The following is a 16,678-nucleotide window of genomic DNA, read 5'->3' on the forward strand; positions in this document are numbered from 1 at the left end:
ACTGCACACATATCACATACACACACCACACACACATATCACACACCTACCATACACACACACACATGCACACAACACACACAGCACACACAACACGCACAACACAGCACAAACACTAGGAATATCTTTGGGAAAGTCCTTGACATGTGTTAGCCATGAGGATATCTAGCTATTTCACCAATTATTGATGTTTTGTGCATTCTTCGCTCAGATGTTAGCTTTGCTTTGTGCATTCTGTCTGCTGTGATTCAATTTTGAGTAACCTTATTTGCAGACTATATTCATCTATAAGAGATCACTACACATTTAGAAGAAGAAAGTTGTCTCTTTTGAAAATATTTTCTTAAGGCCCAGAAAAATGCTGTTAGGATTATTGGCTGCTCTGCCAGAGGGACCCAGGCTTGAGTCCCAGCACCTCTGTGACAGCTCACAGCTGTTTGTCACTCCAGTTCCAGGGGATGGGACGCAGGCTATTAGGCACCAGGCACACACATGGTGCACAGACGAAACACACGGATATATTTAGTTTTTAAAAGTTTAAGAAGAAAACACTACCTTTAATAATATTTAAAAACCGTTATTTTCCATTTTATTGGGAATTGACCAATAAGTATAAAGCACTTAATATTTTCAATCAATTAAAAAAAAAACATTTTTTTCTAGGCCCTAGTAGCATAAACTTGTAATCCCAGCTGCTTAGGAAGATGAGACAGGAGAATTCCAAGTTCAAGGCCTGTGTGGGAGACTAATGAGTCCCATTTAAAAATAAAAACTACAAGGAAAGCGCTGGGTTCTGCTCCGTGGTGCAGCACTTCCCTCACATGCGTCAGGCCTTAGCATCAGTCTCCATTCACTTCCTCCCAAACAATCATCTTATACTCAGCATTGTCATCAAATTATGGACTGCAATAGGCAGCGTAATTCTAGCAAAGGCAACGCTATCAAAGGATGTCTCTGGCTGCCCAGTCACATAAATTGATGGTTCGTCCAAATAAAACTTCTGTGGACTCAGAGACTTCGTGTGGTTGTCTCAGAAAAGTGGCTAAACTCTAAAGCAGTGGCATAGAAAGAAGAAGGGAACCACTGTCTATAGTGACTTGGGGACTGAAACACCAAGAATCAGGGCACTGTAAGTAGTGTGCTTCCTGATACATCTGTGAGATGTAGTGACTGACACTTGCCTGCCCTTTAAGTCTTCAGTCTCTTCCCACATTGTCTTGTAAGCAGAGGCTGTCTGTAAATTCGCTGGACGCAGAGGCCATGCCAGTTCACCTTGCTTCACCAGTGCCCAGCATAGTATAAAATTAAATAAGTTTTCATTGTATTAGGACATGAGTCAGTATGTAGCAGGTCGAAAATTCTTGTCTCTTTATGTTGTCGATATCTCATTTGGGCGATTGTCCAGTACACAGACATTTTCAGATTAAAGCAATAAATAAAGGAATAAATGAAAAAAAAAAAGGAACTTAAGTCTGCATAGTACAAATCTTACAAAAACAAGGTTTATTAAGTGTGAATGGAATCTGTGTTTCCTCTTGCCTCTGATTTACAGAATGATGAGGTCTCGGCCTCTGGATTATACATTTGTTCCTCGAACATGGATTTTCCCTTCTGAGTATACTCAATTCCAAAACTATGTGAAAGAATTGAAGAAAAAACGGAAGCAGAAAACTTTTATAATAAAACCAGCTAATGGTGCAATGGGTCATGGGTAGGTTGATTTTTTTTCCCTTGGAAAATAAAACCATTGAAAAATAAGAGAGATGTGCACACATTACTCATGGATGGATAACACACTGAAAAAAACAATAAGCTTCTGCATTCCCTATTTTTATGACTAAATCTTCTAACAGGCTTAAGTAATCCAGTTAGAAATAAATCAATGCCTGTGAAACTTTAGAGAAATAATAGCATACAGGGCCGTTTTATTTTCTTATTTCTTCATAAACACAATACATGCTTATAATAATTTCAATAATACTGGAAAATAAGATAAATTGCTATAGAAGAGCTAACTTAGCTTGGAGAACAAAATAGAAAGAGTTGTCTTGTCATAATGCGAATGCTTGAGGAGAAATGTATATATTGCTGCTTTATAAATAAGTGTTTTCTGTTTGTAGCCATGGTAACTGCATTGAGGCTGCACAGGATACATTTTAAGCTAGTGCACCAAAGAACTAGATACTTTATGCATGAACAGAGTGCACAGCATAGCATTTTCTATTAGCCTTGCTTATGTTTAGTTTTCTGTAGTGCACTTTTTAAGAGAATGTTGGCTGAGGCTGTTTTTAGCAAAATGCGCTTTAATATTTTTAAAAACGCTATAGTGCAAAAGATCCTTGGAAATGGTATTTTTTAAAAAAGAAACCATTTAAAACGATGCACACTGTCGTAGTCACACATTATGCTCAAGCATGCTTGGTTATGTACAGGTTAGGAAGGGTGTTAGTGGGGGTTCTGTGTGAGTTGATTAGCAGCATGTTAGCTTCCTGTTACCTGATAGTGAAAATGAAACTGGGGGAGTGATGGTGATTGGTAGATGTTTCTCAATTTTTGTGCTGAACTGACAAGTATGTTTATTAGCACTAGTAACATATTTGATAGCAATGCAAAAAAAAAAATGGGGAAACGTAATGGAAAGGTCGTGGGATTATTTGATGTAGCAGAATAGTGAATGGCGAGTGTTCTGTTTCCTGTTGACTGTATTCACCTCCTGGCTACTGTCTAGTGTCCTGTTGCTGAAGGTGGCCTACCGAAGACTGCAACTACCATAGCTGAGCCATTTCCCCCTTCATTTTGACCACTTTTTGCTTGTTAAATTTTGTAGTTCATCAAAGACCTATTTTTAATGTTTATATTTTCAAGGTGTTTGCTTATCATGTAGTGTCTCATCTTGTCTTTTGTTTGTCATGACAATTTTTGTTTTGCCAGATACAAGTGTAATGACTTCAGATTACTGCTTGTTCTCATATTTTCCATCATTTTTCCTTTCAACCATTTGTATCTTTAAATCTAAAGGAGCTTTTTTTTTTCAGATGACATTGTAGTTAGACCAATTTTTTTAAACTACATTTCTCGAGCCTGACTTTTCAAGCCAATCTATTGACGCTTGATTTAGTCCACAGATTTAGAGAGAGGTTCCTTCCGTCATTTTGCTCTTTATTTTATCTATCTATATAATGCTTGCTATGGTTTATATAGCTTAATTTTTTTCTTCATGACTTCACTCTTCTGAGTGAATAGTTCTTTCCACGCACACCCATTAAATTATTTATTCATTTTTTTCTATTTTAGATATTTTGTGTTAGGCAAATCAAAGCAAGCTAAGTCCCTCTAGAGAGCCTGAGGCAGGCCAAAGTAAACATACGGGAATTGGATCCACTTGATTCACTCTAGAACCAGCCTTTGGGCTGAGAGCAAGGTTGCCGCTAGAACCACTGATGAACTGGGATTGATTGATGAAGCAGAATTAGTTAAAATGCCAAAATGCTCTGTCACATAGAATTTAGCTGCTGATTTCCCCTCCCTTCCTTTCCCCTCTGCTCTTCTTCCCTCTGTTGTAAAATATTCTCTGGATGTGCACCCACAGACCTGCTTCTGCCACCACCCCACTCATTGCGCTTGTGCAGGCACAGGGATGTGGAATTTTTCTGTAGCACTGTTCTCTTCCTGAATACATAGATGACATTTTTACCCTGGCATCTCAACCTCCATGTCAAATGATCTTTATTTGTTTTCTTTAAACTTAGGATTTCATTGATAAGAAATGGGGATAAAATTCCATCTCAGGATCATTTGATAGTTCAAGAATACATTGAAAAGCCTTTCCTAATGGAAGGCTACAAGTTTGATTTACGGATTTATATTTTGGTTACATCCTGTGATCCGTTAAAGATATTTCTCTACCATGATGGGCTTGTGCGAATGGGGACAGAGAAGTACATCCCACCAAATGAGTCCAACTTGGTAAGTGACAACAGAGAACTTAGTTATCACTCATTTGTTCAATGTCTGCCTTGAAATCATCTATTATGTGTAAGGACCGTATGAATCGAAGTTCCTTCTCCGAGGAGATGAGAGAATTGTATGCATAAATAAGACTGCTTCCCACTTACGGACAGCCTTGTGAGAACTAGACAGAGCATATGGTTAGTTCATCAGGAAAGGATAATTACTCTGGTTTGGTGTCTGAGTGTTCATATCCATGCAGTGACTACTCTTTCAAATTGACTAGTCAGTGTGGTATAGGAAACAGAAAAGATGCAGGGATCATGGAGCTCAGCAACCCCTGGGGGAGCTGACATCCATGTGGGAGGTGTAGTACAGACATGGAAGAAAGTGTGTAGATAAGAGCAACAGCTATCAGCATTAGGGTTATTTTGTAGTGGTAAAGGGTGGGGGGGGGTAGGGTTCTAAATTTGCATTGACCACAGATGAAGTTAAGGAAAAAATGCATTGAGAGACCTATTAAATGAACCAGCTAATAAGTATTTTCCATTAAGATTTTCTTGTACAGCAATTAATATTCATGGAAGATGCAACTATAATTTACCATGAAGATAATAAATGGTAATTTATTACTTATATATGTCATTGTAATTTATCATTCATATTGAATGATACTGACTTATATCTTGAATGTACTGACTACAGCTAGCGTTTTTTAGCATTTCAAAGGCCCAGTAATATTTTTTTTCAACATTTGCATACACTTCCAGCAAGACTGACCATTTCAAAGTTAAATAGTGGCTAACTCTCAAAGTTGCTACCATTAGTATACTAATTGTTTTTACATGCCTAGGAAGGAAAAAATGAGGGGAATATAAAACTATAAGGTATAACATTATAACAAAGAAATGTTTTATTTATGGTCATAAAGTTTGTTTCTAACTTTGCCCAAGTCATGTTTGAAGTGTACTACATTCCCTAGACCTGTTCTGCTTTTGAAGAAACATAAATGCCATGTGTGACTTCATAGAAACAACAGTCTATTGGAGAGGTAGGAAATAAAGATTGCAATTGGAATACCCGATGGCCAGCTTCAGTGTGGGACTGTGAGCCTGAGGGGAGCTATGGCAGAGCACAGTGGGCCATCTTTCCAAATGGAGTCTAACATAAGAAATGAAATCCAAGGAATGAGCGAGCCAGGTTCAGGATTGGGTGGAGCACCACACAAAAGAGAGGATCAGGGGGAAAAGAACAGGGAAAGTCTGTAGGAAGCAGACAAGTTCAGAAAGGGGATGTGTCTGTTCCAAGATGAGCACAGAGGGTCCCAGAAACCAGGCCTTTCCAACCCAGACCTTTCCAAATGTTGTAAAGGACTTTCTTGATAGGACGTGGGGATTCACCTCAGGATGATACTCTGAAGGGAAGAATAGCATTTGGGGTCTTAAGCCCACGTGGCCCCAGGGTGGGGATTGAGGAGGGAACCGTGTGTGCAAGGGGCAAAAGAGAGACTTGATGGATGGGAAACCAGAGAAGATTTCAGTCTGGGCATGTGAGATGAGAGGTAACTGTGAAATCAGGGCATGGATTTGAGGTCTACTTAAGGTGGCATAGAGAGCATTGTTATAATATGGTGATGGGCTGGGTTTGTGGAACAAGGGAAGCCAAAGAAACCTCAGGGTGTTTGGCCTGTACAGTTGGGAGGAGGCACTGTATTTCCATGGCAAGCGACTTAAAGAGCTCTTGAAGGTTTTGTGGAAAATTAATGTATTTTGCCTTGACCTTCACCTGGATCTGTTCCCTAAGGATCTGGTTATTCATGGAAGAACCATCTGAGTTATGAGCTTGACTTGGGGTGTGTCAGCTTGTAGTTATAATTTGTATGATTGGAATGGGTAAGAGTGGGTCATATTTGTGCAAAGTGATGGCTTCTACTGACATTGGACAGGATAAGGCTTTGGGGGTCCTATTCCGAACTACGAAGCTGTGTGTACATGGTGAGTCCCCTAGGTTAGAGGATCATAACGAGCTGGGGAGGAGAGGGGGGGCCTCTTGGTCTCATTTTGATAGTTCCTTTTGGACATGTAAGTTCCTGGCTTTGGTTCCTACATAGGCAGAAAAGGTAAGCTCTATAATTGCCAGAATCCATCACTCATCTCTATGATTTCATTATTAAATACACAAGGGGTTGTGTGGGGAAAACCCTCAGAATTTTATGTGAACTTATTGTACAATTATGTAAAAAGATTATTTTTAAAAGATAAAATAAAGTAAAAAAAAGTTTCTTTGCTGGTTTTGAGATGTCATGCTGCTGCATGGTTTCGTTGTTTTGTCTTTGTTTTACTCCAATTCCTAAATTTTAAGATAGTGAATGTACGTTTTTAATAGATCTTGTATTTCCACAGGAGATGATATTGTAAATTTAATCATAGTTATTAATGAATTTATGAGCATCAGTGAATGTAATGATGACAGAATTTGAAATGTTGAAATACAGCACTCAAGTTTTTGTTTTGTTTTGCTTTGCTTTTTTGAGACAAGGTCTCTTGTAGCCTTGGCTGACCTAGACTTACTATGTAGTGAGAGATGAATTTAAGCTACTGATTCTCCTGTCTCTATCTTCTAAATGCTGACATTACAGACACATGTCAACATATACTCTGCCATGACTGATACATACTTGAGAAGTTTCATATGTTCCAATCCACCTCATTGAGCCTATGTGATAACATGCAGTGTTGGGAATAGCTACACAGTTTATCACCTGCAGACTTTTCTGGGATCCTTCCTGCCTTTTTTTCTTTCCTTTCTCCTTAAATATTGCATAATAAATAAAAAGACAGAGTTTCCCATTATTAGAGGACCCACATGAAGTCTGAGCTGCCCATCTGCTACATCTGTGTTGGGGGCCTGAGTCCAGTCCATGCATGGATCTTGGTTGGTGCTTCAGTCTCAGCAAGGCCCTCTGAGTCTTAGTTAGTTGGCTCTGTTGGTCTCCTTGTAGACTCTGCTGCCTGCTTTTTGATCACTTCCCCAGGTAGGACTGCCTTGCCAGGCCACAGGGGAAGAGGACATGCTCAGTCCTGAAGCAACTTGATGAGCTGGGGTGGATGGGAAGTGGGGGCTCCCCTTCTCTGAGGAATAGAGAAAGGGGAAAAGAGGAGAGAAAGGAAGGGTGGGACTGGGAAGAGAGGAGGGATGGGACTACAAACAGGATGTAAAGTGAATGAACAAATTTTAGAAAGTGAGGAAAAGGAAAAAAGAAAAGTCAGATACTCAGTAGCGATAGGCATACAAATTAAGAAACAAGTAGCTGGAACGATCGTCTCTGCTTATTATCCTCAAAGATTTTATTTAATATACTGACCTATGCTATTGAAGTAAAGATGAAATGGTTAACAAGAGCTAAAATAACGGTCATGTCTGTCTGTCTGTCTGTCTGTCTGTCTCTCTCTCTCTCTCTCTCTCTCTCTCTCTCTCTCTCTCTCTCTCTCTCTGTGTGTGCGCGCGCCTCTGTGTAGGTATGTATTTGTGTGTGTGTGTGTTCATTGTGATGCAACATTTTTATTTAAAGCAATCTTGTGGAGCAGGATTAGGAAAAGGGTGGGAATTAAAGATAGACTATATTAATGTGTATGCTAAATCGACGAGGAAACATTAGATGTTTACTGAGAGTTAAAAGAAGCCTTAAATGTTGGATTATTTTTAAGATAGCTTAAAGAAAATACTACCAACAAACAAAAGAGTTTGGTGTGGGGTACATTCTGAGAATGAGGCAGGATATTTGTGAGTCTTAGGCCAGCATGGGCTACAGTGAGTCCCAGGTTATTCAGTGAGACCCTGTTACAAACAAACAAACAAACACCCTCCATCTAAAACAGCAAAATAACACAAACAGGCTAAAACAGAAATGTCACAAATGGAGCCAGATCTGTCTCACACTTTTCACTAAGACCCCTGTACAGCATTATCAAATATATGGTGGCTGCCTGTTGACACCAGTGCACTGCCTACCAGTGAGTCCAGGTGCCCTCTCGGTCAGTGTCAGGTGTGGGGACAGATGTGTCTGTGGTCCTCTGTCTCAGGTTCCCTGTTTTCTTATGTTTCCATTTTTAAAATTGTTCTTCAGAGACGCAGAATGTTTCCTAGAGAATTCCTTCCTCGAATAGATTGAAATGAACCACGTATGGGGTCCAGCACTGGGAACAGTGGGCCAAGGAAGGACTTGGAGTGGTTTGACTCAGCGAAGTCTAGGGCCACATTTTACTTTCTGGCTATGTTGTCATTCACTGGTACTTTGTAGATATCATAAATAATTAGTAAAGTCACTTGGTAGTACTAATATTTATAGTTCTATTAAGCGAAAAGTGGCATTTTGTACTTGCATGTCTTTTTATTTTTTAGTTGGTTCACTGGGTTCCTCACAGAGCCACGGGGAAAGGCTTATTTGCAGAGCATCGACACTTTACTAGTGTCTACACCACTGAAGAAAATGTCTCTCTCTCCCATCTGCAATCATTTACTTCCTACCAGTCCCTTAGTGATAGGGGTGGGACCTCCATGAATGCACACCGACTCTTCTATTCTTCAGTATTTTGTTCACATAGTTACAGGTTTTGAGAATCCATAGGTGCAGTGGCCTTTCCGTGTCCAGAAAAATAGCAGCCTACAACATTCTACCCCTTCGGCCAGCTTTTACATTCTTCCTTTCGTCCTTGTCCATGATGTCCACTAAGCTCTGGAGGGGGAAATGTAGACGTTCTATATATGGCTGAACACCCAGTTGTCACACACTCTCGTATCTTTGGCTAGTGGTCAGTCTCTGTGGTTACTAAGCCAACTGCGTAAAGAAGCTCCCCTGATCAGAACTGGCAGCCGCACTAACCTATGGGCATAAATGTCCTTATTTTGAGTGCAGTTTGACCCGGCTTGCCCAACCAGACATAGATTCCCTACTGTCTAATGGACCTTGAGTCCAGTGAGGATGTGCTTGATTATCCCTGTTACTGTCTCCTCACTCTTGCAACCGCAGGCACATGCGCCCTGGTCATTTCTCACCGCATAGCATGCATAGCACCTTCCAACCCTACATTAACAATAGCACAGGGAGGAAGCTCACTCTAGTTTAATTTATCTTTCCTGTGGACAGAGCATGCAGTGTCTGCAGCAGTCATGTCTAGTTTTGGCAGTACTCCTCAACAGTTGAGTGGGCCTCCACTGACCACAATTCTGCAGCTCACTCTCAGCCCTGGGGTTTCGGTTTCCTTTTATCAGTCCATGGCTTCTAGCACATGCCCTTTCCCTCGCTGCTGGTCATCCCTGAGCTTAAGAACTTTTCAGCTTTATCAAGTCTTTGAGGCTCTCTTCCTTGTGAAACCATGGGGTTGTGGCTCTCCCAAGTGATAACGCTTTGTCCTTCCTCCTGATAGACCCAGTTATATATGCATCTGACCAACTACTCCGTGAACAAACATAATGAACGGTTTGAACGCAATGAAACCGAAGACAAAGGCAGCAAGCGTTCCATCAAGTGGTTCACAGAATTTCTACAAGCCAATCAACACGATGTTGCTAAGTTCTGGAGTGATATTTCAGTAAGATGATTTCGTTCTGTAACTGTAAATGCCTTTCATTAGCATTAAATTTAAATACCACTCAAGTTGTTCTTTTATTAAGAGCATAGTATCTGAGGTTTAACAGAAGAGAGTTTTTATGTTTTGGTTTTTATAAAGAAAGTTGAGCTCTTTACAAGCCTTGGCGAGTAATAACCTCATTTCTAGGGAAAGGTATTCTAGATGGGACAAAAGCATACTTGAGAGCCTCGAGTTAGGAGCTCAGGAGATCAGGGGAGATGCAGAAGATGATACAGAAGATCTGTGGGGAGACTTGTGAGAGATTCCTACTGAACTGATGTGTGGACCAACTTTTGCATCTGAAGAGTAAAGCAAGGCACAATCTGTCAAGGACTGGAGAACATTTTGAAAATGTTTTTTATTTGTGTGTGTGTGTGTGTGTGTGTGTGTGTGTGTGTGTGTGTGTGTGTGTGTGCGCGCGCGCGCCCGCACTACAGCATCTGTGTGATCAGATGATGAAAGAGAGTTGATTTTTCCCTCTGAGGATCAAACTAGGGCCATCAGGTTTGGTGGCAAGCACCTTCACCCCGGGGACATCTTGACAACATCATTCATTTTAATAGAGAAGAATGACACGGTTAATGTGGCAAAATGTGTGCACCTGGAAGACAAACCTCAAAGCAGGTGTAGAACAGATTAAGGCAAACATTAAGGGTAGGCAGAGAGGACACTTGGGAAGCTCCTGTAAGTCACTGAGGTAAAAGGACAGCTTTAAGTGAACCACAGTGAAAAGGGCCCAAGGGGGTAAACACGAGGGTTAACTGATTGTCCACAATACAGCGGAGGGTCAAGGATCTCTTCATTTTCAGGGAGACTAGAAGGGAGAAGGGACTTAGTATATGAAATAGTTAGACTAGGAAGAAAGTTATTTTAAGTAAGTGTGGAATAGTTTTGAGGATGAAAGAAAGGAGTCTTGCTTATTTATAATTCATCATTTTATCAACCAACCCAGGTACACATCCACCCATCCATCCACCCATCCGTCCATCTGTCTGTCCATTCATTCATCCATCCACCCACTCATTCACTGCATACCCCAGGTTCTTAGATGACTGGCTCAGTGAGAACAAGAAAATGTTACATACCTTCTGTCCTCCCCCTCCTCCCCTCCTCCCCCTCCTCCTCCCCCTCCCTCCTCCCTCCTCCTCCTCCCCCTCCTCCTCCCCCTCCCTCCTCCCCTCCTCCTCCCCCTCCTCCTCCCCCTTCTCCCCCTCCTCCTCCTCCCCCTCCTCCTCCTCCTTCTTTTCTTTACCAATACATTAACTTCCATATGAGTTTGGGCCTTAGCGACAGTTCCTGTGAAAATGTATAACCTACTGGGCCAGCTTAGTGAGGTGGTGTAAGAGTGAAGGGCCAGGCAGAGAACAGTGCTCACCACCTCCTCCTCGTACTCTGGTTTTAGACAATACTTTTCCCATCAAACTGAATTAGAAGAAAGTGCACATGCAAGACTAGTGGAGGGTATGGAAATTAGCTTCCATTAGATCCTGAAGTATAATTTTTAGATGTGGGCAAAAAAAAATGCTACTTTACGTCTCATAATCTCTGACACATTTCATGATCTCTACAACTTGGATACTTTGTTGGCTAGAATGAACATAATGATTACAAATAACCAGTTAATGAGAATACCTTTAAAATGTTTCAAGTATGTCATTATAAATATTAAACTGTCTGCATATATACGGTTATTTGAACTGATCAGTGTTCCTGGGTGATGACAGTGAGATTAATGCCCATCTGCCCTTTTCTGTGTAATGATGCTTCCACCCAGTGGTAGGATATTTGGCCTGAGATTGATTCCTGAGAAACAGCAGACCAGCAATAGAGCAGTAGTTAAGTAGCGAAGGCTTAGTGAAGGTCTGCCCTGTTCTAGGCACTGTGCTGAAATCTGTGTCTGGGGTCTCACCCTGTCCTTTGGTTATTTAGATTGAGGAAAATGAGACACAGAGCTGAAGTACCATGCTTGCACAGCCTAGATAAGAAACAGAAAAGCCAGGTGCAAACCCAGAAGTCTGACTAGGGAGTCAAGGTCTTTACCGTCTCTCTGTGTTGCCTGTACTCAGACAGCAAGAATTAGGAAGCCACTTTAAGTGGAAGCCAGAGAAGTTTCTGGCTTTCCCATATTCCACTGTGTGTCTCCTCATGAAAAATGTTGATAGACAGTTCCAAAACATATTTATTTTTATTTTATGTATATGAGTATTTTGCCTGAACACACACATATATATATATATATACACTGTATGTGCCTGGTGCCTGTGTAGAAAAGACAAGAGAAATGGATCCCCTGGAACTGGAGTTTGATGGCTGTGAGCTGCTGTACATGCACTGGGAATCAAACTCTACTCCTCTCTAAGAGGTGCTCTTAACCACTGAGGCATCTCTCCAGCCATGATAGCCAGAGCTCTCTCTTCCTAGTTCCTCAGTGTCTGTCTACATGGCGGTCCCCAAATCCTGTTCGAGGAAAGCTGCACCCTTCCTAGATTTTTTTCCTCCTTATAACTCCTTTCTATTTCTGTATAGAGCTAGCATATGCTTCTTTTTATTTTCCGTATTTGTTTACAGATGTTTTTGGGCATCTTCAATGACAGTCACTATTACGGGCACTGGGATGGTGCAAAAAACTAAGTACATGGGGTCTTGCTCAAACACAGAGAAGAAAGCATCAATTAGTTGCTAGGATGCATTTTCAAGCATAGCTGCTTTTCAGGCATGTTGTGGAAGCTCTGCGTGAATATTAGTGACTGGGCATGGGGACCTAAGGGAGCATGCTCCAGGAAGATGGGACAGCAGAGCCTCGGGTGGCAAGAAGTGTCACCTCTCACCTAGAGTCCCAATAGTATTCTCCCCTCTGTCCCACTTTCCTGGTGAGTGAAGACTTTCATGGGACATGCCCCTTGGACTAGTGTCCAGATATAAGTGAGTATATACCATTTGACTCTTTCTGCTTCTGGGTTAACTCACTCATTATGATCATTTCTAGTTCAATCCATTTGTCCACAAATTTTGGGAATTCCTTATTTTTAACAGCTGAGTAGTATTCCATTGTGCATGGGATAATGGGGAAATAGAAGGATCTAGAGGGTCCTAGAAACCTACGAGAAGAACATTATGATGGGCAGATCTGGGCCCAGAGGTCCTGCTCAAACTATGGCACCAGCCAAGGACAATATGTGCAGTAAACTTTGAACCCCTACCCAGATCTAGCCAATGGACAAGACATTCTCCACAGTTGAGTGGAGACTGGGGTCTGACTTTCACACGAACTATGGTGCCCCATATTTGACCATGTCCCCTGGATGGGGAGGCCTGGTGGCACTCAGAGGAAGGATAGCAGGCTACCAAGAAGAGACTTGATACCCTATAAGCATATACAGGGGGAGGAGGTCCCTCTCAGTCACAGTCATAAGGGAGGGGAGTAAGGGGAAAATGGGAGGGAGGGAAGAATGAGAGGATACAAGTGATGGGATAACAATTGAGATGTAATATGAATAAATTAATAAAATATATTAAAAATAAAAAGAAGTGTCACCTACTGGAGAAATTCAAAGAGAGTGTGGCCAGAGAGACGGGTGAATGAAGGGGCAGAGCTGGAGAGAGTGAGGGTAGAGCCACTCAGCAGCTGGTTCTAAAGAGCACCGTGAGTCCACCCAGGATGCTAATTTCTCCCTGGGCCATTTTTTCTGTGTGTGAAACTATATCCAAATAAGGCGTTTTCATGTCTTTCATCACAATCTTGACAGGAGTTGGTGGTAAAGACTCTGATTGTAGCAGAGCCGCATGTCCTGCATGCGTATCGGATGTGTAGACCTGGTCAGCCCCCAGGAAGCCAAAGTGTCTGCTTTGAAGTCCTGGGGTTCGACATCTTGTTGGATAGAAAGCTAAAGCCATGGCTTCTGGAGGTAAGGCATTCTCTAAGAAGTTACAGACACACACACACACACACACACACACACACACACACACACACACACACACACACACGTCCTTGTAGTCCTTATGTGTTTAAAAACTGTGTTTCAAATGTGTGCTTGGCACAGGTGTCCCCAACTCACTGGCTGGAGTGTGTGGGAGGAAGTGAATGAAAATTCTGGGACTAGAGCCCTTCCAAGGATGAATCAATAGGATTTTATGTTGCTTCTTCACATCAGCGTAGAGAGAACTGAGGTGTCAGCTTGCTGCCTCTGAGCTGTTGGCTGGTCACATGAGTATTTTCTCATCGACCACTGCATGAGCTCTGGGTGGGCACAGCCTCTGGAGCCCATCTGGAGTGTGTCTCCAAGCACTCCAGTTGGCCCACTATTCAGTGCCCAGTTCTTAAGGCTGCAGGGGACATCAGGTCTCCCTTATGGCCATCTGATAGTTCTGAAAATGGAACGTCCTAGGGTTTGCCTCCTGTCCCCTCTAATTATTATTATACCATATGGAACAATGTAAAGAATATAAAAACGAACTCTGCTCAAGATGCTTATGTCTGCTAGCTAGAATTTAGTCCAGCCTAGGTCCCAGAGACGAGACCTGGATGAGTCCTGTTGTTCTCTTTGTTACTGCCGTTCTGAGATGGAAAAGAACCACAAACCCCTTTGACTTAGGAAGGCTTGGAATCTTATGACACATTTCTTCACTCTTTATTTTCCTTTGTTGTTTCTGCTTTACTCAGCTCAGAATCATTAATTTAAAAAAATATTGTTGCTGTCTATGAAAGGTGAACATTTTGCACGTTCAGATTCTTAAATGTACGGTTTTGAGAGCTTGGTCTGCTTTTTGCTGCCAAATGATGATGCTGTGGGTCTCATGCAATGTTAAAAACCTTCTAGCGCCACCACGTGGAATAGAGTGGACGGTGCCTCTGAGGATGAGAATGCCTAGCTACTTAGAATCTAGGCAGTGGTTGGCAGTGGCAAATTTAAAGAAAGTTTCAAGCACTGAAAACATTTTCAGGATGGGAAATTGAGCCCAGTTTGTGCCTGTTGTTAGGAACGGTTTCTGGTGGTGGAATCAATGCCTTCCAAAATGGAAGTTAGCGAGTCGCTGTTGAGCCAGGCAGAGAGAAACCAAACTTATATTGTAGGAAGCAATAGAACTAATCAGAAAGCTCCGAGGCCATGAACGGAGGGAGCTGGTGGTTAAGCATACACACGTGTAACAGTTTCCATGTTGATAATTTCTCTATTACGAGTCTTCCCAGCTTTCAAGGTAAGTCTACGTTTAACTTTCCTAAGGCTCAGATGGTGTGGGTCAGTATGAAGACAGTGGTCAGGTATGGCTGAAACTGAAGACTAAGCCTGTAGTTGGAGCTTGCAGGCGGTTTCCTGCAGTTCTTTGCCCTAAGACAATAGAAAAACAGGCGTGGCAGAGTTGTCTTAGAGCATCGACCATGTACAGCTCTGAGACTGATGACTGGAAATCCCATGTAAGGTTAAGAAACATGGCTGAATTACGTATCCGCTCTCAACAGTCAACAAAACTCATTGTTCTCTCTGTAAATTTCAGATTAATCGAGCCCCAAGCTTTGGAACTGATCAGAAAATAGATTATGATGTCAAAAAAGGAGTCCTGCTGAATGCGCTGAAGCTGCTGAACATCAGGTGAGCCTCGACCCCACCCCCTGCTCTCTGGGGTCCCCCAAATATCAGGTGAGCCTCGACCCCACCCCCTGCTCTCTGGGGTCCCCCAAATATCAGGTGAGCCTTGACCCCAGCCCCCACTCTCTGGGGTCCCCCAAATATCAGGTGAGCCTTGACCCCTGCCCCCACTTTCTGGGGTCCCCCAATATCATGTGAGCCTCAACCCACACACCTGCTCTCTGGGGTCCCCCAAACATCAGGTGAGCCTTTGCTCCACTTGCTGGGGTCCCCCACTTTGGTACAGATAAGGTGCTCCCACATGAAACTGGTGATGCATCGTGAATCTTTCAAATTTGTTTTACATTTAGGCCTCCTTCATTCCACTCTGCAAACCCACGTTTTTTCAAAAGACCTTTTCATTCCCCTTGCCCACTGCCTTTGCTGTCCCATAAAGTACTACGCACCCGCATTACCTGCTGCTCAACTGCAGAAGTGACCATAAAGTACAAAGCTGGGTTGGTGGTTCGTGTGGGAGGAGACCTCTAGCTCTACTGTCCTCTCACTGAAGGAAAGTTAAGCGCCCAGGGCCACTCAGGAAATCTTAATCATGGCTTAGTTTTTGCTATCTGTCTTTTTTCTTTTCATTTATTTATTTATTTATTTATTTATTTAATGGATGCAACAAACTCTGGGGAGCGAGTTCCAATGACTTCATTCTTTTTCCCACATCTTATATATCCCAGCAAGATCTTTCAAGCAGTACATAGATCACAATGTGGCTACATTCTATTTTTCCTTAAGTGAAAGATTACAATGAGTATATGTAAGAAAAACAGGCTCCCCAATACCCTCACATGATCAAATGTTTTACATATTATGGGTGAGAAACAAGCATGAAAAACAAGTTAGTCCCAAGAACCCTACACATTTGTAACTAAGCAATTTGTCATATGTTAACAAAGTATGAACTGTGTAATGAGAAGAGATGTCACTGTCCAGTGAGATGACCACCATCACTGGAAAAGACAGAGAGGGAAGAAAGACTTGAGGGGAGACGTGGTTGGGGTGGGGCTGAGCTGCTTGAAGTGTCTATGGCCATGGATTCAGGTGTTTGAAATGCTACCATGCAGGAACAGCTTTGACTCATTATGAAAGGAGTGTATTAGGGGAGGCTGGGGAACTGTGAGTTCGAAGCTAGCTTGGGATACATAGATCAAACCTATTTCATCAAGGAAAAAAAGAAAAAGATATCAAATGTAGTTGCTCTATCTCATATGCCCAACCATTGCAGCGCGAAACAGAGCTCGTGGCCTCTGATGAGAGGACCCTGAAGATGGACCAGGGATTTTATGCCTAGTTTATTTTTATCATCACACAAGATCTCTGAAAGTGTTACAGAATACCTCAAGGAATTCTTCTATTTAAAATACTTTCAAGCATTTAGCAGTTGCCACTGAGATCTGACTTGACATTTCCATGCGGCTTCTGTTGCTTGGTAAAAGGTGTCTGAGTATTTAGTTTTTCTCGTTG

At 42.1% G+C, this 16,678-nt stretch overlaps 2 protein-coding genes across 2 annotated transcripts in view; both read left to right on the top strand.

The window, feature by feature from the left end:
* The window catches only part of LOC127206590 (tubulin polyglutamylase TTLL7-like), a 150,869-nt gene that overhangs the window by 42,879 nt on the left and 91,312 nt on the right, over nucleotides 1-16,678 (top strand). Inside the window, 5 exon segments of the mRNA XM_051165908.1 lie at nucleotides 1,553-1,711; nucleotides 3,750-3,966; nucleotides 9,375-9,539; nucleotides 13,325-13,483; nucleotides 15,075-15,169. Coding sequence (XP_051021865.1) covers nucleotides 1,553-1,711; nucleotides 3,750-3,966; nucleotides 9,375-9,539; nucleotides 13,325-13,483; nucleotides 15,075-15,169 — 795 coding nt within the window.
* LOC127206589 (tubulin polyglutamylase TTLL7-like) overlaps nucleotides 1-16,678 on the top strand; it is a 103,675-nt gene that overhangs the window by 42,879 nt on the left and 44,118 nt on the right. The gene's annotated exons all lie outside the window — the stretch shown is intronic.

The sequence above is a fragment of the Acomys russatus genome, chromosome 23 (genome assembly GCF_903995435.1).
Source record: "Acomys russatus chromosome 23, mAcoRus1.1, whole genome shotgun sequence".
NCBI classification, from domain to species: domain Eukaryota; kingdom Metazoa; phylum Chordata; class Mammalia; order Rodentia; family Muridae; genus Acomys; species Acomys russatus.